The following is a 27,817-nucleotide window of genomic DNA, read 5'->3' as shown; positions in this document are numbered from 1 at the left end:
CAACTCAGACCAATATTTTTCTTTAAAAGTAAACTATAACAGAATACAATGCAATACAATGTATAGGCCGGATTTATCGAGTGACACAATTGAAGCTTTTTAAGACAGCACGAGCAACAGTTGAAGCAAGTAGGAATGAATTTAGAGAAATATTACAGCGTAAATATTTGTTTATTGAAGAACAATCGCCATGCCTCAAACTACATCTTGAGTTAGATGGCACAATGTCTTTCGAAATAAGTATATATCATCCCACTATCGGGCCTAAAATACATAAAAAGGGGTTTACAAACTCACCTATCCCCCACCTCCCAAAACTGTGACAAATTAATTCATTGACAAGAAATGCACCCGTGCCAAGGCATATTCCTTTCCAGCAATCCAGACACCAGTCTGCGACCATTGTACATCTTCCCAGTCCAAACTTTCCTCCAGTACCTGGACAGCAAGTCCAGAATTTCAATTATGATACAATTGAAAAGTTTAAATATACATTCTGAATGTACTTTGAGTAGCATGGCAATTGTAATTAGGGTGATTTTGCAAAGAAATTGAAGAAAGCCAAACAAGGACCAAGAGAGAAAAGACTAGTGGAGATCACCATGTGAACTTGACTATATATAGTGCTTAGAAATTTTCAAAACGTATCAAGTTAACAATAGGCCAACATAAAAAGGCTTTCTGTTTTATAAAGAAACTGAAACAAGAGAGCAGGTATGCAACTTGCACGCTGACTTTGAAAACAGACGACTAATGACTGGAGAACTTAACACCCCAAAGTCAAACCCCAATGGCTGGAGGCTACTGAATCTATCTCATTTGAGGAAACCCTATCTCCTTCCAGGGTTTAACAACAAACAATAATGTATAAAATCAATGGAACTCACAAAGGAAAGAAGGGGAAAAATTCTGAAGACATTATTCAACATGCCAGTTGAAATAAATGTAAAGTGATTCAAAAATACCTCAATATGTTCAAGAGGCAGAGGGATGCCAATTGTACGCATCACTTTCTGTGGCAGAGGCTTCTTACAACGAGACCAACGGAATGCGTCAATCAAGACATTCTCACAATCATTCTTTTCACCATTTGCAGAATGTGCGTGGTGATTTTGAGACTTAGGGTCATGCATCTGAGTTGCTGGTGTAGCCTTGACCATCTTCTCTCCAGTAAAACAAAGTTCGTATCTACAAATAAATGAATCGTTATGAGAAGAACACCAATAGGAATTTCTTCAAGAACTCAGACTTTTCTGGAAGACCTTTAAAACGGAATAATACTTTTCAAGATCACATCGTGGATTCTTCAAAATTTCACAATTTAAAAGGCAGTACGGATCATATAAAAAATACCTGGACAAATGTGTCTCCAAATACATTACTTCTCCCTTCTTCAAACGAGCAGATGTGTAGAGGGGCCTTTTTAAACCCTTGTCAGCAACAATGCTTATACTATATTTGACCCTGACATTAACAGAATTATAAATTATAATCACGAGTATAGATAGTAGGTTTATATAGTAATCACAGTAAGCTGAAAAATAAGTATTGGATGTCAGGTTCTAATTTAGCAAAAGAAATATTGCAAGATATTCCACAATGCATTGCCTAAGGCTAAGATATTTTCAAATTTTACAAAAAAATAATTGGTTTCTATTATTTCTATACAAAGACATCAGAAAATCATATTAAACATTTTGCAAACAAAAACTTAATAAAAAAAATTTCACAATGATTCTTGAACATATATTCTACGCGTTTGGACTTTTATTGTCAAAAAATATTTTTACTTTAAAGTTCTTATATTTAATATAACATAGTTAATAAATGAAACAATTTTGATGGTTTGTTGAAAATGTGAGATAAAATAGGTCAAGAGATAAGATTTCAAAGGACAATATAAAAAAAGTTGCAAAAAAAAAACTCAATAGCTTTTATCTGGGTCCCAATAGAATTCTTATAAATGAAGATCTAAGGAGAGGTGTTACATAACTTCTGGTGGGCAAAAAAATCCTAAATTGTTAGAGTGACGGTTGAAAAACATCTCTTCAAGCATTCATCCCGAACGAATCAACTTTCAATCGTCAGAAATTACTCACAAGCGAGAACATGAGTAACTAGTTTCCATTTTTGTTAGAATTAGATGTAACGAGATCAAAACTCATGTAAACATTTGATTTTGAATTCATCAAAGGTTTATTTCAATTATATTGTTTTCCTCTATATTTGGTGTTTAAATGGGACTTAATTGACATTGAAAAATGCTTTCAAATCTAGGATATTGGGAAGAACACCTAACTGAAATTAATGCTAAGAATAAATTGATTTTCATTGTGCATCTTTAAAAACTCTAGTTTTATTATGTTGATTGATTGATTATAATCTCTTGCAAATTATAATAAATCAATTTATGTTCACTTAAGGAAATAATATTTGAATAATTTCATGAGTTGATAATATGATTGAGATTTACCAAGATAAGTTTTTAAGTAATTTACATTAGGGGTAGTTATGTGAAATTCAACCATAGCATCTTCGTATTATAGTTTATCACATCACATTCTAATATATTTTCCAGTCAATTGTTCAAGAACATTCTCAGTTCAGAGTTTTATTTCTTTATCTTTCTTATTACTTATCTTTTTATCTTCTAGTATTAATTTCAATTTTAAATAAAACAAAATATTTAATTTTTCAGAAACTAATAAATAAACATTTTATAACTTGAGTACTGTGCTAATCCCTTGACATTTGAAACTTGAAATTAAAAATTTATTTTACTACTTGTGGACTTAGGATCATTTGCCAAATCCTTAACACGTACCAAGGTTCATTGCAGAGATTGTACTGTATTGTGACTTCTCGAACAAATCTTTGTTGCCGCAATGCATTCTGAAAAATAATAGACACCACGGTAATAGCTGCTTTTCTATATATAGCAACCCATTGAAAGGTAACTCCTGGAAGATGCAAAAGAAAACGGATCCACTACAAAAACAAAAGGCAGTTTGCACTATCTGATCTCGCCTATTACCCACCTTTGTGGAGGAAAAAAATATCAATTTTAGAAAGCAGAGCAATGCACAATTACTAAAGCCAGAAATAGAATTTAATCAATTTAATTACTGAACAGCCCACAAATACAACAGTAATTAAAACACCAACACCTTAACTCAAAAGAGGGGATGTGGGGGTAGAAAAAGAAATTAATAAAACACAAATGTTAAAAAAATGCATGAGTCAGAAAGTTCATATATGGCCACAGCAGAAACAAAATATTAATCAAACAAAAAAATTAAAATCAAATTAGCTAACATAAATAAAGTAGGCATGGATCATAATCTAAAATTATAATTCTTGATTAATTGTGGTAAGTTTTTTATTATAAGATGACGGACAAACCGAAGCTGCAGCCCTGGTAGTCATTGTCCTCTCAATAGTCACTGGAGCAAGGGTGGGTTCAATAGCTGATGTATGTGTAAGGCAAGGTTCAAGATCAATAGTTCCACCTCCTTTCTGAAGAGCAACAAAATGAGCAGTTAAATAGAGTTTTAATATTGATAGATACCAGGTTCAACCAATAAAAAATATTTAGATATTTCCATTTTGCACAATGATGCAGATGTTAATAGTAGATGTACAGACCCATTTTAAGGTCAAGAACTTCTTCCACCAAAACAATGTCCTCATTAGGAAGTTTAACGTGTTATAAAACCAGAACTGAAGCATTCAAACAAAACTCTGATTCGCTAGAAACAGAAGAGAACAAATTTATTAAACGGACATTATATTTGCTATGGAAAATAATGAAGTAGATTACATGACAACATTTAGAACATATAAAACCACTACGACTCATATAACTGCATGAACTGAAAATTGCAAAGGGCAAAAGGAGACTTTGCAGGGGTTCTGATACTACCTTCACGATGCAACACCGCTCAACTCTATAACTACAGCCAATCGCTGCACCCCAAGCTCGGGAACGTACATTGTTTCTCAGTGTAGAAATATAGCCTGATATTGCATACATAATTACCATCATTAGATTATTCAAAAAGAAAACAGTATCTATAGCCACAAAAACAGAAAGGAAACCATAAAACTGACACTTGGCTATATTGCCAGCCACAAGAAGATAAACAATTATATAAAATTCCAACAAAATAATTGTGCACATGCAATTAAATAAGTTTCAAGAAGGGTGCTTACTTAGTGGGCATGACTGTGAGATAAAAGTAGATTTCAGTCCACAAGAATCAAGTCCTAACCCAAAAAAATTCCCAGAGCCATTACACTTTTTGAGTCTGACAATAAGCAGTTCTAAAGGGTACATCTGAGCAAAATATGAGGGGACGTAGGAGACAATCCAGCTTGATTGTTCTAGAATGTAGATCCATATTTAATTATTTGAAAAGAATAACTCGATCATAAACCTTTTCAAACAGTTTAATAACAAATTAAGTTCAACCAGGAGATTTTAAAATACTCATAATGTGAGAAAAACTTGTCAAGAAGCAACCTAGAACCTAGAACCTAGATCTAAATATCTTTTCTGAAAAGGCATTTTGACATAACAAAAAGGTTTTGAGAAAAAGTAAAGACAAGCTGTAAGGACATACAATCTTGAGGAGGTAGCACACGAACAGTCACACGCAATTCTTGTATGGCCATAGGAGGTGGAGACGCTGTTGGGCGACAGTAACCTGTATGCATTAGAACTGTGCAGGTGCAAAAAAATTGCGATATACATACTGTTGTCAGACAAGATCAGTTCTAAGAAAATGGTAATGCATCTGCTTTTTAAAAACACATACCAGCAACAAGATCTGAATCGTATGTGTACACATCAGTCCCCCAAAGCTGGCCACCTCTGACCTGAATGTAATAATGTAATTCTCAAGACATGGATTGCATCTATTGAAAATAAATAGTATCCTGATTTAGATTTTATATTATACAGAACAAAAAGCAAAGACGCAAAAGAAAAACTCAATTCATCAAAACATTAACATCACACAAAATGTTCCCAGATCCACAAAAAGCAGATGGAAAAGAAAAAGGGAATACAAGTAGGAAGAAAAAAAACACCCCACTTCCACAGTCTTTAGTTTAATGCTCTAGGCATGGGCTTTTCTTACATGTCTAAGAGTACAAATCAGTCATCTATATTTTTTTATTTTATCAAAATGGCTAATTATATATGTCTCTATTTCAAAAATATCCACAAGGATTAAAAAACTATCAAATATCTCAATCAATGCTTCCAACTCCATTGATGTTCCCCAATGTTCTCTCATACCACAGTTGAGATATGAAAAGACAAAACTTAAAGGGAAACCCAATGCACGAGGTTCCAACCTTGTGAGGTTTAGAAAGAGTAGATGGATGTAGCCTTATTCCCACAAGCAGAGAGGTTGACAGGGTCTGAACCCACAAGATCAAGGACAGCAACCTTACCACTGGGCAAAGGCTTTTGCCCTCATATAAAAAGACAAGGATCAAGTTCAAGAAAAGGTATTCAATGCCGTCTTGGTTTTCTAAATAAACAGATAAAATGACATTTTTCAACAAGATATATTTTGAAACAAATAGACTATTAAGAATATTTTCCTTCATCAATTTGAAATTATGGCCAAAATACTTCTTATTCGGCACAGAAATCTTTCTGCCAATCAGCTTTAAGGATTAAGCCTAGCCCATTTCTCATATGGTATTAGAGCCTATCTAGTCATATATGAGTTTGGCCACCTATAAACATACACACTCTATATATAAGTCAGTACTTGGTAGATGGGCGTTGTTAAGATGTCCAACATTGATTACTAACATGACCAAAATATATTTTTATAAGGGTTAGGCAAACCTAACCCCTTAAGCTAGGGTTTGGGATCAAGTTAAGCCTAGTCCATTTTTAATAGAGAAACATTCTAAAGATATTGTTAAATAAAAAAAAAAATCATTCATTCACTCTACAAGCATATTTTCAAAATATAATCTTCATTACAAACTATAATGCATATAGTAGTTTTCAATGATGCTACCAGAAGTCCCGGTCTCAGATGTCAATATTAAAAGCTTAAAAAAAATGAAAGTTGTTTGCTCATCAGCCCCATGGACAAACTCCATAATGGAATTTCAACTAGGCTTGGCTCACTAGTCATTCACGGATGGTCAGACTGGACCTCAGAAGAAGTCCTGTTTTTTTGGGCCAAACCAGCCACACTAATCCAGTTTTCAATAATGAATGACTAGTTTCTTTCTCCAAAAGGAAGGTTAAAGGCTTAAAGTAGTATGGTTGAAAAATCAGGTATCCTGGTCATTATCAATCTTTCAACTGCTCAATGTAATAAAAACATGCTATTGGATAGAAGTATAGGAAGGCTTACATATTGAAAACAATTCAAGATCAATAGAAAAGTTCAGGCCTGCAGTTGTTTGGTTGTAAAAATACTCTAGCAAGCAAAAGCAAGGGTTTTAACTCAATCTTTCAAGGACATCTATAAGTTAGGGCATCGTCACTTGACCAAAAATCAATCACGGTCTCACATACAGACAGGTGTTACTATGGAAGAAGCAGAAGATTTGAATAAATCAAGAGGTACCAGATAATTGGCAGAATATGGATATTGATGTCTCAGAGCATCCTGGATGAATAGACAAACAACATTTTAAAAATTTCCAACTCTAAAGGTTAACAGAGGCTAGATTAGATCATGAAAGAATTAGAAACAATGTTATTTAAGAAAATTGACAGCTAAATTTGCAAAAAAACACAATTAATAGTATTGTTCAACCTTAGAGTACTTGGAGGATTCAGAATCCCAATTTTAAAACTAAATTTAAATTTAAGGCTTCTAAACACCAATGTAATGGCACAAATAGTTATATAGACAAGGGGGGGGATTTATCACAGTTATGCTGAAGTATTACAATATCTTTGGCTTAACAATTTTCAAACAGTACAACATATATCATCCAATTTAAAAGGGGGAGATAACTCACAACTTTATCAAATAAATTGAACCACTTAATAAGCAATTACTTAACAGATATACAATATAATAATGATGTCCAATACCATAGCAAAACTCATTTATATTGTTTCTGTCACAAAGTATATAGACACTAGAAAATAGTTTCTATGTAATCTTTACTTTCTTCAGGAACAAATGGCGACATCCTTTCAAAAACTCAAAACTAAAATAAATCTCAAAAGTTTGAGTGTTCAAAAATAGAGAATAGGACCTTTGAATATTGAAGTGAAACCATATGAAAGAGCAGAGATTATCATTTACAACTTTTCAACAAGCCAGCTCTGTATAAAGGGCATCCAATAGTTTCCAGAAAATTGTGGAAAATGGCTAACTATATTCCAAGTCACAGTTAGAGGAATCCATATGGTAGTAGCAAAAGGGTTGAATGAAGAAAAGTTAAAACCAGTATTTTAGTATTTCAACAAATTTATGTTAATGGAAAGAAGGAATCAACAAGAAGTAAAGAACTTTAAAAAAAAAATGGACAGTAAACATTATATTTATTGCATCAACAAGCATAAGATAAAGACAAGGGAAAACAAAAGAAAATATGAGGAACATGCAAACAAAAATTTGGAGAATAAAAAGATCGTAAAATATTTAAGGAGCATGATTGTCAGCCACTATGGATCATAGTCCTCAAACCTTTCTGACTTGTCTTTGACATTACAAGTATACAGACATCAGATATGAAATAAATAAATCAAGAGAAAACAAAAAACAACAAAGATTTAAAATTAATTTTGCAGCAAATAAGCAGGAACAATAATACTCGGTGTAACAAAAAAAGCCACCACCACCACAGTCTCTACCCCCCTCCCCTTACAAAAAAATGAAGACACACATTCTTCAATTCTATAAAATGAACAACAACAAAAAGCTTACTTGGCGGTTTGTAGCCGTGACATGCTCAGATGGTATCCGAATTTCCAGAGTGGGACCATTATTAGAGCTTTCACCATTTTTTTCTATTTGAGATTGAGATGATTCATATTCCTTCCACAATTTTATCAGCTCTTGCATGCTTTCACCAACTTTGTAAACAACAGAAGAAACTTCTATTTTACCTGAAATACCAGAAATTATATATAGTGGACATGCAAAGGAAAGTAGAAGAAACATCAAGCTCTAACTTTCTCCATTCCATCAACATGTAGTATCATGTACCAACAATAGACTAGTAACTGATAACAACATCACATCAAACAACAGATTAAGAAATAAGAGTAAACGAAATTCAAAAATATGGAAGGAAGAGAATAAATCATAAAATATAAAAGCAAAGGGTTAATAATAGCAATCTGCTAAAACCTGAATTATTTCATGAAGGTACAAATTCAGTAGTCTTACATTAAATCAACCCATGAAACAAAATGACACCATACCTTGAGACCTGCAAAAAATATAGCTAGATATAATCACTAAAGTGAAAATATATTATGAAGGACCTTAACTAAAAACACCATAGAAATAGGATTCAATCAATTTAGACAAAGAAATTTCTAACAAATAGAATTATGAATATTCAACTTTTATAGCTGAAACAAATGGTTTAAATTTAAATTAAAACAAACAAAAACTTCATAAGATAATGAAAAGATACAACATGCTGGATCCTCAAATTTGCAAGCAATTAAAAAACCAAGAAAGGTAGAGGAAGAAAGTACCCATCATTGTCTTGGGCACAAGATCTGAATCGAGGCTCCCGGTTAGGCACCTGAGGGCTCCCTCTAGATCGTTGTATTCTCTTGCGGTGCTGCTGACTACTATAATTATAGACCTCTCTCTCCTTCTCCATCACCCCTTCTCCATCAGCACACCCATCATTTGCTTCCTTGTCAAGACACCTACTACGCTTATCAGACTTGTCTCCTTCTAAATCAGCCTCCCTTTCTTTTCTCTTCTCTCTAGCTTCTCTGTCTACATTTTTCCAGCTATCAACATCTTTTTGTTTCTTCTGCTCTGGTAACAGAATTCCATGTTCAGGAAGTTTGGCCAATCCATCAACAGGTTCCTTCTCGTTATTTGAAATCTCTTTCTCCATTCCATTCAACAATTCCCTCTTCATTTGATCTTTTTCCCTCTCTCTTAAATTTTCTTTCTCTTTTGAAAGATCTTTTTTCTCCTTCTCTAACCTTTCTACATCTCTATCTTCCTTAGCAGGTTCTTTGCAGTCACCAATACTACTGCTAACTTGTGTACTGTTTCTACGATCACTTCTTTCTTTTTCCCTATCTCCCCAGTCCCGATGCTTCACTTCCTTCCTCTTTCTGTCTTTCTCTTTAGTTCTATCATCACCTTTAGGATCAACTTTGTTCTCTGCAACAGCTTCATGAGCTTCGACAAAATCCCTTTCTTCTGTTGTTGAACTGTCCTTCCCAACCTCAACTGAACCTTGCGTATTTCCCCGTAAAATTTGCCATGTGTCCAAACTCCCACTAGGAGCATCAGAATATCTTTTTCCTCGATGGTACTCTTTTGAATCTTTCCAATTCAAGTGACTGCTAACCACATTATAACCATCTTTCTCTGTCTTGATGTCACCTTTAAGATCACTATGACTATCTCGATCATGCCTAATATCTTTGTTGTCATCTCCTTTACCTTCTACACGCACATCCTTTTCACTCTTAGCACTTGGAGGATCCCTTCTTGCTTCACCATACAATTCCTTTTTTTCTGTCTTTGTATCACGATTCTCTAACCGGATGTCTCTAATATCCTTGGCATCCCTTGATTCTGTCCTGTTCTCCGGACCAATAGGATGATCTGCATGAGAGTCACTTAAAGATGAAGATATCTGATACACAGGATGAAGTGGAGATCGTCTATCTGCATCGCGAAACTCAGTTCGGGGTGCTTTTGCCACCCGTGAATCCTGATTTATATCATAAGGCATGTGGTATTCATTTGAAACTGATGATGAAACCAACTTCGAATATGTACCAGAATCTTCATGCGGGTGCTTCGAAGATGGATAAACAGACTCTTCATGAGATCTCTTAGGTGCGCCACTCATAATGAAAAGCCAACACAGTCATAAAACTTAAAACGAGAGAATCTGGCAGCTAAGACAATCCCTGCCTCAGCAACCCGTAGGTTGTACGAAACTCAGTAACTGTACGGCACCAAAAAAAAGTTTAGGAAACCACACAAGGACACACCAATTTTGACAAGCACTCAATGCGTACAACAAACGCATCACCAACACTGAAACACATAATGGCAACATTCAAACCTAACACAAAGCCAAAGTGACGAGGGAGACAGTAATTGATGCATCATCCCGATATATTCAGCACCAAATCAAATTAACAGCGTGTAAAGCAAATAAAAAATTCAATTTGAAAATATGGAATTACTTCTTAGACATCGCAGGTACATACATGCAGTTCAAGTACGATTAGAAACAACGGTATAATAAGCGTACGAACTAAGCAAAAGAAAAAAGTGTAAAATAACAACTAAAAATGTAGCAGTAACAGATCTCAAAAATAATTAAATACAAGTAAAGCATAGGCAAAGAAATAACGAACCTGGAATAACGAGAAGCAGTGTTTCCCCGAAGGAGATGAATGTGAAAGCCAAATGAACGTTATATGCTAAGTAATGAATGCAGATGGAATGACGAAACAGCGCTACTCGTAGTTGTCTCGTTACACGGAACAGACAGAAAGAAACAAGAAAAGAGTAATCGAAGAAAAAATTGTGAAATTTGGAAAATAAACCCTAGAATGGTTTGCTTAATCTTAGGAGGGTGGGGGATGAGAGTGATGTGACCCTCTTTCTTTTTGTTCAGCTACGTTGTGCCTGTCTGGTTTGAGCAGGCTGCGTGAAACGTTCGCAGTCCTTTGAAAAGCATGTAAATTGTGTGTAATTTAATTGCGATGTATCTCTCTTTTTTCATTCTGTAATCGCGGTGTCTCGTATTGTGTGCAATCCACCCAAGAGTTCCGAAACACATGCCGCAGCGCATGCCCATACTTATGTTAATTGTGTGACCAATCTACCCTTTGCTAACATGTCACTTGTTCTTGGAGCTATACATAGAACTCTTGTGTTGTATTTTGTACTTATAACCTCATTTCAATTTTAATTTGGATCTTTATCTTCATCTTTTTATTTCACTTTTGGTTTTTTGTTTTGATCTTGGTAGAAGTATTTGTAATTGTATTTGATGTTCAAATCACTTCTCAATCTAATTGGCAAGTACATGGCAATAATGAAGGATTAATTATCTCCTATCTTAGGATGTTTATCTATTTATATCAATCGTGTTGAGCTCCTACCTGTACGGATAATTAGAGTAGGTCTTAGTTTTCTCTTAAATCATAATTTATAAGTTGTTTTACCATGTTATGTGTTTTAATTACGTGATTAAGCTCTAATTTTGGTTGTCACTTGTTTGAACTTTTAATGCATGTTTAAGCTCGGTGAATTGCAATTTCTTAGGTCATGCGGTTGGCCGATAGGTTTCAATCAACTTAAACCCTTTGGAGCAAAAGGCTTACGTTTCAGCAACGCCACCTTCGCTTAGTGCCATTACTGTAAGTGATAGATGATTGATATTGTAATGGTTTTATGATGTGTGTCATGAAGTTATGTTCTCGAATCCTTGTTCTCGGTAAGGGCATGAGTCTAACTTGAAGAAAATAAGGGGTTTCTGGATATGGAAAAACTAAAAGCTCAATTAAATGAGTTAACTACTTCCCTCCAAGTTGCTTTAGAAGCTAACACTTCAATAGTAAGTAAGAACAAGGAATTGAAGCCCAAGTTGGCTCAAGCGAAAATCGATGGTGACTCTTATGGTGTGTTTGGATTGGGGAGGAGTTTTGAGAAACTGGATATGCTTTGTTTGGATTAGGGAGTGAAAATGAGGGGTGAATTTGACATTATTTGAAGGGAAAGTGTAAAGAAAGTTAGGGTGTTTGGATTAAGGTAAATAAAATGAAAAATTTATGAAATTTATGTAACTAAAATTATATTTTTTTTTAATTAATAAAAATGTAAGTTTACAAATTTATCCTTATATTTAAAATTTGTTAAAAAATTAATTTTATTTATTTATTTATAAATTATAATTTTTTAATTAAAATATTATTTAAATATTTATAATTATAAATATTTGATAAAAAATTATTTTTATATTAAATAACATTATTATTTTTATCTTTATTTTTTTTTAATTAATAACTATTATATAAATTTATTTCTTTATCATTAAAAAATATATTTATTATTATTTATATTTATAGTTTATTATATATATAATATAATTAATTATGTTATTTTATAATAATTATTTTTTATAATTTTGATTATAATTTTTTATATTTAAATTGTAATTATACTTTAAATAAAATAATAATAATTTGAGATTAAAATAAAAAAATAAAAAAGTAAATTACAATTAATTAATTAATTAAATATATATCGGTTTCGGCCAAGAAAGTTTAAAATATAAAAAAAAAATCGGTTGTTGTGCTTTATTATATTTAATTGTTTTGGTTTTAGAATTTTCTAGGTCAACAGTGTAACTTTGTCTTTTTACTCAGAAATCAAATTAGCCTTAGCCTTTGTTTGTATCCGGATGATTACTGTTCACCTGAATTGAAAAGGAAGGAAACATCACGATTGGATGGATCTGGGTGTTTGTGGGTATTAGAGGGAGATGAAAGGCGAAGAAAGTGAAAAAGGGTTATATGTTAGGTTGAGAAGATTTGGTGAGAAAGTATTTGATTTTACCATATTACCCATCACCTACTACCCTATGTGTCATAGCAACCCGTGCCATGCAGTTCTAGATATTCCCTCCACATGAGATTCTCACGCATGAGATTCCATCTGCATAAACACAGATTCGTACAATGTTCGGTGGGTTACTTCAAATGTGGTGGGTGTAAATATGAGAGGATGATAAATATGGGAGAGGAAAGAAGGTGAGTTATTTGTTTTGAGTTGAGAGAGTACCTTAGAAGCAGTCGAAGGTGCGCGATCGTCGGAGGTTCACAAGTGTTAGAGGTGCCAGTTGTCGAAGGCTTGCAAGCGTTGGAGGTGTGCGGTTGTCGGAGGTGCAGGAATTTGGAGACTGAAATATGAAGGAGAAGGAATTTGTAATGTTTACTTATTTGTTTTATTTTCTTTTATTTATGTTCATAGATGTACGTTGTTGTCCTTTGATTTTCTAAGTTATTTGCTTAAACGCATTAATGAGCATATTGAAGAGCATTAATGAGCATTAATAAAATTTTGAATGGATTTTACTTTTATGTGCTAGTTAAAAAAAAAAGCTTATTAATATTTAAATTTTTGCTGTATTTGAAAATACATAGAGTTTATGTATAATATTTTTTTTTTCTAAAAATAAAGTAAAAAAAAACTTTATAAATATTATTTTAAATTTTTAAAATAATTATAAGTATATAAAATATTTAAATATTTAATTTTTCTAAAATCAAGTTAAAAAATTTATAAATATTATTTTGAACAGGGTTTAAAATAATTATAATTATACAAAATATTTAAATATTTTAAAATACTACTTTATAGATAGTTTATATATAATATTTAATTTTTTTACAAAACTAAAGAACTTTATAAATATTATTTTAAATTTATAAAATAATACAAGTATATAGAATATTTAAATATTTTAAAATATTACTTTATAGATAGTCTACATATAATATTTTATTTTTTGAATTTATAAAATAATTATAAGTATACAGAATATTTAAATATTTTAAAATACTACTTTATAGATAGTCTATCTATAATATTTTATTTTTTCTAAAATCAAGTAAAAAAAAATTATAAACATTATTTTGAATTTATAAAATAATTATAACTAAACAAAATATTTAAATATTTTAAAGTACTACGATTGTCTACCTATAATATTTTTTTTTAATATTTTTTTTTCTAGAATCAAGTAAAAAAAACTTTATAAATATTATTTTGAATTTGTAATACACACTACAAAAAATTGTGTATATAATGACAGTTTTAATATGGCGGTTATTAATAACCGCCATAAATATCCGTATAATACGACATTTTAATGACCGCCACAATTATCCTAAAAAAGTGTCATTTTGAACCGTCACAATTTTTCTTTGAAATACACACTTTCCCGCCTTTTCTTTTCCTCCATATAATTTCTCTTTTCTAATTTCTTTTTTCAAAAACCTCATTAATTTGTCTCGGAACCTCTTCACTAATAGAATCTCTCACTCTCCTCATACCCTCTTGACTCTTCAGAAACCCTTCACTCTCATGTAATCCTTCACTCACCACTCTTCTCTGCTTAAACCCTCAAACTCTTCCCTTCACTCTTCACTCTGCTCAAAACCCTCACTCTTACCACAAACACATAACCCTCACCCCTGCGAAACCTTCACCGTCATGAAACCTTCACTCTCGCGAAATGTTCACTCCCGCGAAATCTTCACCCTCGCGCTCTCTCACTTCACCCTCACTCTCCGCAAAACCTAACACTCCGCGAAACCTTCCCTTCACACATCGCCATTTGTTTTGTCCGCCATCGCTACCGGCTTAAAGGACGCATCCTCGCAACGATTTCAATCGTCATTGTCGCAACAGCCGTCGGCTTGCACGGTATCATTCGAGTATGATGAGGAAGTTGTGGACCTGCATGACAGCGATAAGACGATTATGTTCCACGCTAAAGATGCTTCTGATTTCTCAATGGTGGGAGGAGAGAAGCCTTCGTAGATGAGGAAGGTGATGAGGGACATGTACTGGTACCAGGAGCTGAGGCGTCAACTCAATTTTTAATTATCGTAAAATGAAGACATTGCTTTCGCGCTTGATCCATTCCACACATTCCATTTCCAAGATCAAGTATGCCTTGTATTCTTTGTAATCGTTATGTTCAGTAATTGTCTCGTTTTTTTGTTGTATATTCAATTCGATTATTTGCTTCTTGTTAATATTTTTCATTTTTTATTCATATATTATAAGATTTTTAAGTTTTTGTAACTACCTGATTGAAATGAAATTGAGGCTCTACCAAATTAGCAATGTTGCACAGGATGTGCCATGGGGATAGCGGCTGCAATTTAAGTGCATCATGAGTTTAATTTTTCTTTATGAATTCACTGTGTTAGGTTCAATACAAATGTGATTTGAATTGTATTTTCATTTTCTTAGGGGAATTTTGCTTTGGCTGTGAAAATGGTGAACTTATCGTTTCTTTAGATTCCATCTCTTTATTGTTTAAGAGTTCCTTGTCTTTATGACAATAATCAAATGCTGATGAATTTTTTTTATTATATGCAGTACTAAAACTGCTTGCAGAAGTTTTATCATAACAGAGACTCTCAAATACTTTTATATTTAGCTCGTACCCATTATGAGGCTGAACAGTGGCAAGACTGGATAAAACAAGTCTATCCACTGGATAAAACAAGTCTATTGAGACCCATCCATTTAGCACCATCAAACTATACTTTAAGGTTTGATGTTGGGGTTGCAATGCAAAAAACTTTCAGCACCAACATTCCAAAAGTAAAGAGGATTGCGGATGAGGTAGTATTTTTATCCATTATTATGGAGATTTTCTTAAATGATTGTAGGATGTATATTTTGACCTTCTATTATTCAGAGTTTCTGAAGTAAGAATATTGAATAAACTGCTTCGTAAGGAACACTTAGTTTGATCATGGAAAACGTACTTTAGTATATCATTAATAAAATTTGTTCATACCTGTAATTTGATTCTTAATCTATAAATAAATTTAGAAGGTCATCAAAAGGGCAGGTAAATTAAACTGGAAACGTTATAGAAAATGGCAAAGTATCATTTCATCCTATACCAATACATTTATGGGATGACTAGATATATATACATGAGGTATCCTTCAAATTATTATTATTATATTATTATTATGTGCTTAGGATATGGTTGACACTAAAAATGACTAAAATTACACGTGAAGACAATTTTATGTCTTCACTATTATTTTGTTATGTTTAAGAAAGCTACTAAATATTTGTAATGTAGGAGATACTTTTTTTTTCCTACTATTATATAGTTTAGGATGCTTAGTATAATATATAATCAAGTGTTGAGCAATGTCTTCACTTTCTTACTTTAGTTTGCTTATTAAATAATATTTCGATATTGTGGCATATTTTCTTTATAATTTATGCAACTGAGTGTAGGAAATATTTTCTTTGTACCTTATTTAATTGAGGTTATGCAACTTATAAATTATACTTTTAGGTTCCTATTTTTTTTCTTCTTGCCATACACATGATGATAATTTCTTTTATCTTTTAAGTGAATTTTTAGGTACTCTCTGTTTCAATGATTTGTATTTGGGCCTTTTGTTAGTCAAGTTCAAGTTTGGTTTGACAATAATCTACTTGTGAAATATTTCCTAGATTAAATGCTGTACATGAAAACAATAGTAGCGTAATGACACAGATGCAATATTGTGTTGCACTCTGAAGGTATACTTGAAATTTATTTCAACTTCATATAGCACATGTGACATGTATCTATTTTGCGAACCTTCGTAGCAATTCAAATTTCTAACTTGAAAAGGATAAAAGGTTATACTCTGAAGTACAGGGTATCAACATGGACCAAAGCCCCAGTGTCCTATTAAAATGTGCTAGATGGATTAGTATTCAACTAGTTTAAATCTGCCTTGATAATCTGCTCCAAGCTCATTTTCTACGCAGTACTTGGCAAGGAGCTTTACTTATCATTGTTTCAAGTCTATCATTTACTTATCATTAAATTCAAAGCATTCAATACACCCTTCCTTGTACATTCTTATTATTCCTTTAGTTTCTTAAGTAAACCTGAAAATTTCTGCACAGTTTCTATCTTCTTTGACGAGAATGAAGCTTTGTCAACAATATGGAGTAGTCTTGACGGCTTCCATGTTGCCATAGTGGAGGTAATGAACTTTTATTTTCAGTATAAACGATGAATCATTATCTCTTTTGCTTGTGTTGTGATTGTTGCTTGCTTTGGTTTTGTATGATATAACGACTTCTTTTCTTCCTTTTAAGCTTTAAACAATTGAAATGGATGAATGATCTACGAGGAAGCATGACAATGGGAATATGAGAAAAAAGTTTTCTTTAAGGCTGTGTTGTGCTTGCTTTAAATTTTCTAACCAATGATACTTCTTAATTACTTACAATTCTTGTTTTTAAGCTTGGGGCCGTTGAGTTCCTCAGTAAACCACTATCTGAGGACAAGCTCCAAAATATTTGGCAGCATGTTGTTCACAAGGTTTGTCGGCATTGACAACATTATGATGACATTTATTGTTAGAATACAATGAATAAAGTAGTTTTTAATGTGGTTAAATTTCATGCAGGCTTTTAATGCTGGGGCAAATGGTCTGTCTGAATCACTAAAACCTGTCAAAGAATCTGTAGAATCTTTAGAATCGGGCTGCAGCTCCAAACAGCAATGAACAAGATAAAACTCATAAAAGGACGATGTCAATTGATTTAGAAAATGTGTCCAGGTTTGGTGATGATGACAAAGAGCAATCTGCATGTGATAAATATCCGGCTCCTTCAACCCCACAATTGAAACATGGGACATGTTTATTGGATGATGGAGATTGCCATGAGCACACTAATTTCTCAACAGAAAAAGAAAGTGAGGAACATGATGGGGAGTGGAAATCAGTCGAAGCTTCATGTGAAAATTTGAATGCTGAAAGTTCTCCTCAACCAATTGAACCTGGGGAGACTCTGATTAAGGAGGAAGAGGATTTTTCCAATGGTTCCAAGTGCGAGATTGCTGTTTCACCGAATCTACACAATGAAAAGCTTCTCATCAATGCAGATGGTCACACATCACCTAATCAAGTAATAGGATCAAGTGCCGGAAGCGGAAGCAAACTGATTAGGGATGTGTGTTTTAATTTTAAACTTATTAGGGATGTATGAACTTTTGAACAATTATGTGTTGTAATTTTAAACTTGATTAGGGATGTATGAACTTTTTATGTGTTTTAATTTTCAATTACATATAAACTTTTGAACATTATTGTGTGCTTTAATTTTCAATGAAATGAATGGATGATTATAACTTTATACATTATTTTATTTTATTATGAAAAAATGGTTGTTAAATTTTATAATTGTATAAAACAAATTATAAAAAAGATTATAAACAAAATTATAAAAAAGTGGTGGTTAAATTTTATTTATTCAGAATTAAAATTACGTCGGTTAAAAACATCACTATTTACGTATATTATGGCGGCAGAATCTTCGTCAATGAATGTAAATTGCGATAGTTATAACTGACACTATTTACATATAAAAACCGCCACTACTTACACTATGTTTAAAGTGGCGGGTGTTGCGGCGGGTAGCGTAAAACCGCCACATTAAACTTTGTGGCGGCCAGTTCTATGGCAGTTTGGGAAACCGCCACAAGCGTATATTGTGGCGGTTATAAACGTCAGTTTATACGAAAATAACCGCCACAATATACATTTTTTTTTGTAGTGACAACTATAACTATACCACCTTACAAAGTTTATATATAATATTTTATTTTTAAAAAAAAATAGTAACAAAATTTGAGTACTATTATTTCTCTAAAATATGGTTCTTTAGACCTAATAGTTAAACTTATATGATTGTCGAGGATTTGTGACTATGGATAACGATAATCATTGGTCTATGTATTTCGAAAATATCGAGATGTCTAACACGAATGACATGAATCCCGATGTAGTTGGTGTGATTTCATACTAATTTCACAAATACAAGAGCAAATCAATTTGCGGACACAAGTGTTGCGTGTGTTAGATATGGATTGAATGTGTTGCGTGTGTTAACCGAGACAAATAATATTATACCGGAGTTTATTCCACAAAAAGCGCGTTGTCGGCAAGAATTGATGTCGTACTTGGTCCATACTGAAAGATGTCGTGACATTATTTGTATAAGTCCGGAAGCATTTATTAATTTATGTCAACGAGAGAAACGGGGATGGTTAAAGATGCATTCCGATCTATAGTTGAAGAACAAGTGGCTAAGTTTTTACACATCATTGGTCATAACGTCAAGAATCGAAGTGTTTCGTTCTTCTTTCATCAGTCCGGGGAAATACTGTCTCGTCACTTTCATAATGTTTTGAAAGCAATATTGATGTTGCATGGAGAGTTCTTAATTTAACCAGCTGAACTGAGGTTGAACCTTATATCTTAAACAAAAATCGATTTTTTTCCATACTTTAAGGTTTGAATATGAGAAACAATAGTTAAATATTTAATTCATGTTGTATGCAATGCAAGTTATTTATAAATGTGAAGTTGCTGTATTAGGATTGTTTGTGTGCCATAGATGTCACACACGTCCGTGTTAAAGTTCCCCAAGCTGATGCTCCTTGTTTTCGTGGAAGAAAAGACTGGCCAACACAAAACGTATTTGCTGCTTGTGATTTTGACATGAAATTCACATATGTTCTTGCCGGGTGGGAAGGAACAACCTCTGATTCCAGGATATTGAAGGATGTGTTTGTACGAGAGGATCCATTGGTCATTCCGGAAGGTTAGTTGAGTGTGTTTTCAAGTGCAATAAATATTCATTTGGTCACATGACTTTAAGTAATAATTGTTAATGGATGATTGTAGGCAAATACTACCTTGGAGATGCGAATTTTATGCTCAAAGCCCAGGTTATAACTCCATATCGCAGAGTTCGATACCATCTAAAAGAGTATTCTTGAAGAGGTCCACAAAATGCCCGTGGGTTGTTTAATCATCGTCATTCCTCACTAAGAAATGTTATCGAAAGAACATTCGGTGTCCTCAAAAAGCGATTTCCAATTATCGCTAGCGGAATAGAGCCTCATTACTTTGTGGACACTATGACCGATATTGTTTTAGCATGTCGTATTCTTCATAACTTTCTTTGTGGGGTGGATAATGATGATTGTTTGTTGGAAGAAGTTGACTGTGAGTTGATGCAAGGAGATATAGATGTGTCACACTCGCAAACTCGTGAGGATGACTACAGGCTCGAGTCACAAATTAGGGATACTATAGCGAATGAAATGTGGACAGGTTATTGTAATAATTAATTTTATGTAACATCTGTGAACTTATATTTATATTGTTGTAAGAACAATTTCATGGTTGAATGTTGACATTCCTCCTTTATTAATATTTACGTATGAAACTATTTATGTTATTGCAAAAGTTTAACATTTTTTATTAGGTTTTATCATGGATCACGGGAAGTGATGCAAACCCACAAAGACCCCAAAAACAAGTCCACAAGAAGATGACCAAGGATGCCAACTATGAAGAGTCATCTCAGTAATCAAAGGAAGACCTCATCAATAGAAGGAATAGACAAGGTCCAAAGCACTTGAAGTTCTTCTTACTAGTCTTCTTAAATATGTAGAAAAATGATGTAAATAAGTTAGACTCACATGAGGGGTCCAAATAGTAAAGAATAAACAAGAGTAGGTCTATATAGTAATATTAGGAGGTGAAGACATAAGAATGGGTCATACCATTAGGGTAGAAAGGAAGACCTAGTTTCTAGAATGTGTGAAGGGTGTGGTTTTGACCTATGGTCAACACCTAAAACCGCACCACACTTGTTATTACCTTTCTATCCTTTAAGCTTGCTTTCCAAGGCTCCTAAATATATAAATAGGGAGGCCTACCTCATGTATTGATATGTTGAATGAAGAGTAAAGTTACTATACACAAATTGTGTTAGAGTTTGTGAGCATTGTCTCTCTAAACCATTAGTCTTATCTTGTGAGTGTTGTGAGCTCTCAAGTGGCGGCATTTACACTTATCTTGGATTCAATTCACCATCCAAGTGGCGTGCTCATTCAAAATTCCACCACTCCTAAGTTTCCTTTCACTCGTCTTCTTCCATTCCTGATTTCAATTCCAAAATATGTCTTGTTCTTGTTTGGCTTCTTGAATTCAATTCGGTCATTTATAATTTCTCACCATGTGTTTGCTTAAATTTTGCATCTAATTGTCATTCATCTTCACCTTTAATTGTGTTTTCCTTTTGGCCTTATGGAAATAAACCTTTACATCTACTTAACACTTGTTGAGTTAATGTCCAGTGAGAATTTTCCTTAGGCTTTCACCTATAATTGTTCTAAAATCTAAATCTAAGTAAAGTGTCACTAATCAAATGAACAATCCTAAAATCAACTCACATCATGTGGTATCAAGAGCTATGGTTGTGTTTATCTTTTTGAGTTGATTTGGCACTTTACATTCAAGCAATATACATTCTAGCACCTTTAATTCTTGTCTTTAAATTCAAGTACCTTTACTTTCTTGTCATTATTTTCTTGCTTTTAATTTCCCAGCACCTTAATTTCTTGCAGAATTTTTTTTAAGTCTTTCTTATATTCATAGCATTTTTTGTTTTGAATATATTCTTGTGATGTCTTTTATTGATCTTGCTTTTTACTTTGAGTCATATGCTCATTAGTGTTCTAGGTATCCTTATTTTGATTATTCTTACTTGCTTTTAATTGTGAAGTTTACACATTAATTAGAAACTTGTTTTAGTAGAGGTTGATTTAAAGTTCCAAACATATGATTTCAAGTGTTCAATTATCTTGCATCCACCAATTTTTTTTTTTTTTTTGAAAATTGAATGTTATTGAAAACTATGCATGATGCAAGCTATGTTCCTTCTTTGCCATAAGTCACTTTAGGATTAATATATATATATATATATATATATATATATATATATATAACAGTGACGTTCAAAAACAGTAAAGCAATTACGAAACAGTGAGCAAAAATTGACATTTCCAAAACAGCAAAGAAACATTTTCCAAAGTCATCTTGGTTATCATTGGTATAGAAATTCATTTTCAAAACTATGGATTCAACTTGATTGATAAATTGTTTTCAACTTTGTGCAATTTTTTATCCTTTTGCTTTAGCATTTTTCTATTTTAAAAAGTTTCATAGTTTAAAGTTTATTGAGTTTCTTATAGTCTTCTTTTGTGCTTTTCTTGTTTGTCATCTATTCAAAGTTTTGTCACATTCTTTTCCTTCAAATTTGGTTTAGCCTTTCTTGTTTTAAGCTTTTCTTGTTTGTCTGTTATTCTTTCTTCAAGTTTTATGGTGAATTATCTTTGACCAAGTGTGTAGGCTTTGTCCTTTTTCACTTGAGAGTTGTTCATACCACAAGAAAGACTTTGGTTAAGAGAACAAAAAATTTCTTAGAGTGTTTGAATGTTTTTCTTTCTTTTGCCGCAAGCATTACTTGCTTCTAACTTTTTTTCTTAATTTGTTTAATACTCGTGTTTCTTGTTTACTTGTTGTGATGACTCATATTTTAAGTGGTGCATCTTCCAAACTGCATTCATATCACAAAGCCCACCTTTTGTGAGACCTTGTGGAGGTCCAAAAACAACTTGTCCACAAAGAAGAAAAACTTAGCCAATTTGCCAAAAGATTGCAAAGACTAGAAGAAGCTCATGCAAGGCAAAATCAAGAAGATGAGGACAAATGGAGATGGACCAATTTTGATGCACGACACCATCACCACCGACCACAATCACAACATTCTTTTGCTTTTGTAAAGTTACCTAGTTTTAGTGAGTCCAATGACCCTTCTTTGTATTTAGATTGGGAAGCTAAGGTTGAACACCTTTTTCATGTTTATAAGGTCACCGAGGACCAAAAGGTTAGGTTAGCTTTCTTAGAGCCTATGCCAACCAATGGTGGCACAAACTTGTAATGGACATTGGGCTAAACAAGAGGCTAATCGTGGTCTCTTGGTATGATTTAAAGGCATGCATGCGCATGCAGTTTGTTCCTTCTTCTTATAGGAGGGAACACTTGTTGAAACTCCAAAGGCTTCATCAAGGATATAAGACGGTAGATGAATACTTTAAAGACTTAGAAACATCTTGGACTAAAATGAATATGCATGATAATGACGAGTCAAAGATAGTTAAGTTTGTAAGTGGTTTGAGAAAAAAAATTAAAAATCTTGTAGAATTACATGAGTATTCTTCTTTAAAGAAAATGGTTCACCTAACCATCAAGGTGGAATCGCAACTTTTGAAAAAAACAACTTTCAAACATACTCATGATGATGGCTTCTACAACTCTTCTAGGAAGGATGCAAACAAAATTTCTACACACACTTCTCCTTCCAATTATTCAAAAGAAACCACTTCTCCCAAAAAAGTTTCTACACAAAATCCTTCTACCCCCAAGTCACCCACCAAAACTTCAAGCACCAAATATTTTAAATGTTTAAGTTTTGGGCACATAACTGCCACTTGTCCAAATACACGAACCATAAAGCTACAAGCGTAACACGAGACCAACTTAAAACAAAAACCAAAAGTGAAAATGAAAATGAAAGAGAAAAAGAAGGCCAAGATACCATGGGTCTCATCCCTTCACCTCCAAGTGTTTTCCTTCCTTATCTTTTTCATTACCTAAAAATTCTAAATACTTGATATTTTTGCTTAAGAAGTTTAGGGATGCTATTTCAAACCCTCCTAAAGGTTCTCACCTTCTAAGAGGCTTTTTCACAAAACATTTCATCCCCAAATTTTCTTTTCAAACATGTCCTGTTGATAGAATTCTCACATATCATCTCCCTAACATTACTGACCATAAGTTTGTTTCACCCCTACCATATTAATCTCATGTGAAGAAACTTATTGTGTTTTGTGCAGGGCTACTAAATTCGTGGATGAATTCTTTCGCACCTGGGGAGTGGTAAGTGTCTAATTTCAGTAATATTTCATATTAAAATATAGGCACTTATGAGGATTTATTGCTAATTTACATATAAAATAATCCCTAATTTATGAATTTATACCTTTTTACATTTTTTATGATCTTTATTTGAATAAGAGTATTTTATTCCCAAATTTGGTGTTAGTTACAGATTTCTAAGGAAGATTGGAGATTTGGATTAAAGATGAATGATTTGAGCTAAAAAGATAAAGATAGAAGGTCCTAGAATGGAAAAAGATGCAAAGAAAGATTGGGCCTTTTTTATGTTTTATCATTTAGCCCATTAGCGCGACACAATAAATAACCTAACCCTAGAAAACTAGGATAAATAAAGGGCTAGAGGCTCAACCTTAGGGTGCCAGATTGAGAGAAAAACACCATAGAGTGAATTGTAACCCAATTGGGAGAATGGAAGGTGCTAGAAGTATGCGTGGCTAATTCTACCCTTTGGGATTGGGAGTAATCTGCTCAAACTCTTGTGTATTGAGGTGATATTTTATATATTAATATTCGGTTCTTGATTGATTATTGGTATTGTTGTTTTACTTTTAACTTTCCGTGACAAATTGAGAATCTTAAATCTGACCGAGAGGTATTATTAGGGTTCAAACTTAAACATCAATACTTAGCATATTTGAGTGCTGGAGATAGACTTGAAAAGTTAATTGTCATTAACGTCTGAGTGTGATTTCTAAGTTGTTTTTATAAGTATGCGAGAGATCGATATTTAGGAAACATTCTTAAGAATTTTATATGCGAGAGATCGATATAAATGAATTTTCTACGGACATCAATTTCAATCAAAGAACTTAATATTAACATGCTAATCAAAATACATGAGAGTGGAAGAGATGAAACCTAATCCCTATTTTTCCAATTGAAGCAACTAATTTTTTGTTTGTTTTCTTATTGAAAAGTGCCAAAGCACTTGAAGTTCTTCTTACTAGTCTTCTTAAATATGTAGAAAAATGTTGTAAATAAGTTGGGCTCACATGAGGGGTCCGAATAGTAAAGAATAAACAAGAGTAGGTCCATATAGTAATATTAGGAGGTGAAGACATAAGAATGGGCCATAAGAAGCCCATTAGGGTAGAAAGGAATACCTACTTTCTAGAATGTGTGAAGGGTGCGGTTTTGACCTATGGTCAACACCTAAAACCGCACCACACTTGTTATTACCTTTCTATCCTTTAAGCTTGCTTTCTAAAGCTCCTAAATCTATAAATAGGGAGGCCTACCTCATGTATTGATATGTTGAATGAAGAGTAAAGTTACTATACACAAATTGTGTTAGAGTTTGTGAGCATTGTCTCTCTAAACCATTAGTCTTATATTGTGAGTGTCGTGAGCTCTCAAGTGGCGGCATCTACACTTTTCTTGGATTCAATTCACTATCCAAGTGGCGTGCTCATTCACAATTCCACCACTCCTATGTTTCCTTTCACTCATCTTCCATTCCTAATTTCAATTCCAAAATATGTCTTGTTCTTGTTTTGCTTATTGAATTCAATTCGATCATTTATAATTGCTCACCATGTGTTTGCTTAAATTTCGCACCTAATTGTCATTCATCTTCACCTTTAATTGTGTTTTCCTTTTGGCATTATGGAAATGAACCTTCACATCTACTTAACACTTGTTAAGTTAATGTCCAGTGAGAATTTTCCTTATGCTTTCACCTATAATTGTTCTAAAATCTAAATCTAAGTAAAGTGTCACTAATCAAATGAACAATCCTAAACTCAACTTACATCAGGAAGGGTATTGCTTCAGAGTCATCTGCAGGTGTCCGTGAACACAAAAAATGGACTACCGACATGGATTTCCGACTATTGAATGCCATGATCGATGAGACATCTATGGGTAACCGCATTTATGGTAGTTGGACGACACAGGGTTACACAAACATCGTTAAATCCTTACATCAGAGTGGATTGGTAGGGATTACAAAAAATAATGTGAAGAACAGGCAAAAAAGCCTTAAGGACAGATGACGTGAGATCCATGATCTATTTAGTGGACTGAGTGGTTTCGCTTGGAATTTAGCACGAAAATTTTAGAGGCCAAAGATGAAGTGTGGGATATGTTGATAAAGGTAACATATTCAACCTGATGTTCACTTATCGCATACATTAACCAGTAATTATGAATATGAGTGTATTTCTTTTCATTAATGAACAGGCAAAGCCCTCGACCGCAAAGTGGCGTGTTAATCCCATTAGGCACTACAAGTTGATGGAAGACTTATGGGCGCTTGATCGTGCTACCGACCACGGTGGGAGAACAAAACTGCAGTCATCAAGTCGAACTCAGTCTCATCATTTTAATGTAGATCTTAATGATCACAATATGAAGGACATCCCAGAGGAGCCAGAATTGGATGCGACTCAATGTGAAACTCTTCACTCAACTGATCCTAATGTTGATTCATACAACCCTGACCCTAATCTAACACCCCATTGGTGTCACCTCAACCATCCTAGCCATTAGGTGATACTTCTTCTTCTAGAGGCTAAAAAAGAAAAGCCCCTATGGTGGACGTCATTGATCTGCAATTAGAAATGCTTAACACAAGGTTTGAAGGATTAACTTATATCCTTGGGAGGGGTAGTGATCATTCAGATAGGTTATGTCATATTGCTGAGCGACAAGCCATTTCATTTGAGGTTGTCACTTTGTCATCACATCGAGTGGCTAATCCTACGGAAGAAAATCTGCAATATAACAGACGCCATGTTGTTGTAGAAGAAGAACAAAACTCCATATTTCGTGAACACACGCGCACACTCCGTCGTACATCGACTTTCCAGTACTCTGAATCTGATATTTGGGAAATGTTAGTGGAGATGAACATACATGATGAAGATTTGTTGGATAAATGTTACGACTTATTGTGTGGTCATCCTAATGTGGTAAAACAACTCTTTGGCCTGTCTCTCGAGCGAAGAATGAGAAAGTTGGTGAAGATAATGACTAAAAATCCCTAAATTGCGTAAAAATTTGGTTGTATTTTATTATGCGTATGCATTTTTCTTTTCGAATTTGAAATCTTATTTATGACATGAATCCCTAAACAAATTAAGGACTTCCATGACTCTTTCGAATGATACATATTTCAATGTATCATTCATATGATTTTCTGAAACATTATTACTATTATTATAATTATTATTATTATGCACAAAATTTATCAATGAATTTTGCTTTAATAAACTAAAATACTGCATTAATATTTATTTCATAAAAAAAAATTCCTTTATCGAATTATAACTCCAACACATTATCAGAAATAATTTGTTCCAGTACCTGAAATAATCTTTTAATTGCATACAAATATAATTGAAAAATAAATAATTCACAATTACAACTTTGTTCTAAATAAAGTTTATGAATCATAAATATGATCCAAAAAATTTATATAATTTATATTTTTTCGAAGTTAGCTCGAACAAGGTATCGAAAATAATGTTCCAATTGTCGAAAAAATAATTTTAATTCGAAAACAATTATAATTCCCAAATAATCAATCAAATTATTTTTTTATCAATTTTTAAATGTAAGGGCAAATGTGTAAAGTTACATTTTTATCAATTAAAAAATACAATTTCAATCACACCCATCACATCACTCACAAACTTTTATAAACTTTTTCTCCACTTTCCACACTATTTACTTTAATCCAAACACCCTAATTTTCCTTACACTTTCTCTTCAAATCATCTCAAATTCATTCTCTCATTTCCACTCCCTAGAGTGATTTGAGAGGAAAGTGAGGTTGTTTGGATTGTGGTATGTTAGTGTAGATTTGTGAAGAAAGTTTCTTGAAGTTTGTGAGTGATGTGATGGTTGTGTGAAAGTTTGTGAGTGACTTGATAGATATAATAAATTTAAAATAATTTAATATAAAAACTTTAAAAATTACAATTAAAATAATTAATAAATAATAAATAATAATAAAAATACATATTAATAATTAAATTTTAAATTAATTTTTATTTATTATTTTAA

General features: G+C 33.0%; 3 protein-coding genes across 4 annotated transcripts; 2 read left to right on the top strand and 1 right to left on the bottom strand.

The window, feature by feature from the left end:
* Window positions 1–120: 120 nt before the first annotated feature.
* Window positions 121–10,994, bottom strand: LOC137828026 (uncharacterized). Of its 2 annotated transcripts, XM_090304640.1 has the most exons (13): window positions 10,574–10,994; window positions 8,705–10,155; window positions 8,399–8,430; window positions 7,923–8,104; window positions 6,606–6,647; window positions 4,818–4,878; window positions 4,623–4,721; window positions 3,923–4,017; window positions 3,403–3,516; window positions 2,825–2,892; window positions 1,354–1,464; window positions 966–1,188; window positions 121–438 (listed from the first exon to the last, which is right to left on the bottom strand). In XM_090304640.1, exons 2-13 carry the CDS (start codon window positions 10,054–10,056, stop codon window positions 328–330), a joined length of 2,490 nt encoding a protein of 829 aa, XP_090160766.1. In that variant the 5' UTR covers window positions 10,057–10,155; window positions 10,574–10,994; the 3' UTR covers window positions 121–327. The 2 variants fall into 2 exon arrangements, with proteins under 2 accessions (XP_090160766.1, XP_090160765.1); XM_090304639.1 differs by lacking the exons at window positions 121–438; window positions 966–1,188; window positions 1,354–1,464; ... (4 more) ...; window positions 4,818–4,878; window positions 6,606–6,647 and having other exon boundaries at window positions 8,388–8,430.
* A 4,539-nt stretch (window positions 10,995–15,533) lies between these two features.
* Window positions 15,534–18,078, top strand: LOC150025813 (uncharacterized). Its single transcript, XM_090304749.1, has 4 exons — window positions 15,534–15,587; window positions 16,703–16,969; window positions 17,233–17,310; window positions 17,399–18,078. The coding sequence occupies exons 1-4, from the start codon at window positions 15,534–15,536 to the stop codon at window positions 17,495–17,497; spliced, it is 498 nt and encodes a 165-aa protein (XP_090160875.1). The 3' UTR covers window positions 17,498–18,078.
* Window positions 17,523–20,293, top strand: LOC137829197 (uncharacterized). Its single transcript, XM_090304748.1, has 5 exons — window positions 17,523–17,900; window positions 19,373–19,598; window positions 19,682–19,766; window positions 19,887–20,113; window positions 20,268–20,293. Exons 1-5 carry the CDS (start codon window positions 17,523–17,525, stop codon window positions 20,291–20,293), a joined length of 942 nt encoding a protein of 313 aa, XP_090160874.1.
* The last annotated feature ends 7,524 nt before the right edge of the window (window positions 20,294–27,817 follow it).

The sequence above is a fragment of the Phaseolus vulgaris genome, chromosome 7, assembly GCF_051622355.1.
Source record: "Phaseolus vulgaris cultivar YP4 chromosome 7, ASM5162235v1, whole genome shotgun sequence".
Classification (NCBI taxonomy): domain Eukaryota; kingdom Viridiplantae; phylum Streptophyta; class Magnoliopsida; order Fabales; family Fabaceae; genus Phaseolus; species Phaseolus vulgaris.
The sequence above is the reverse complement of the archived record's forward strand: the minus strand, read 5'-3'. Positions and strand labels throughout refer to the sequence as shown.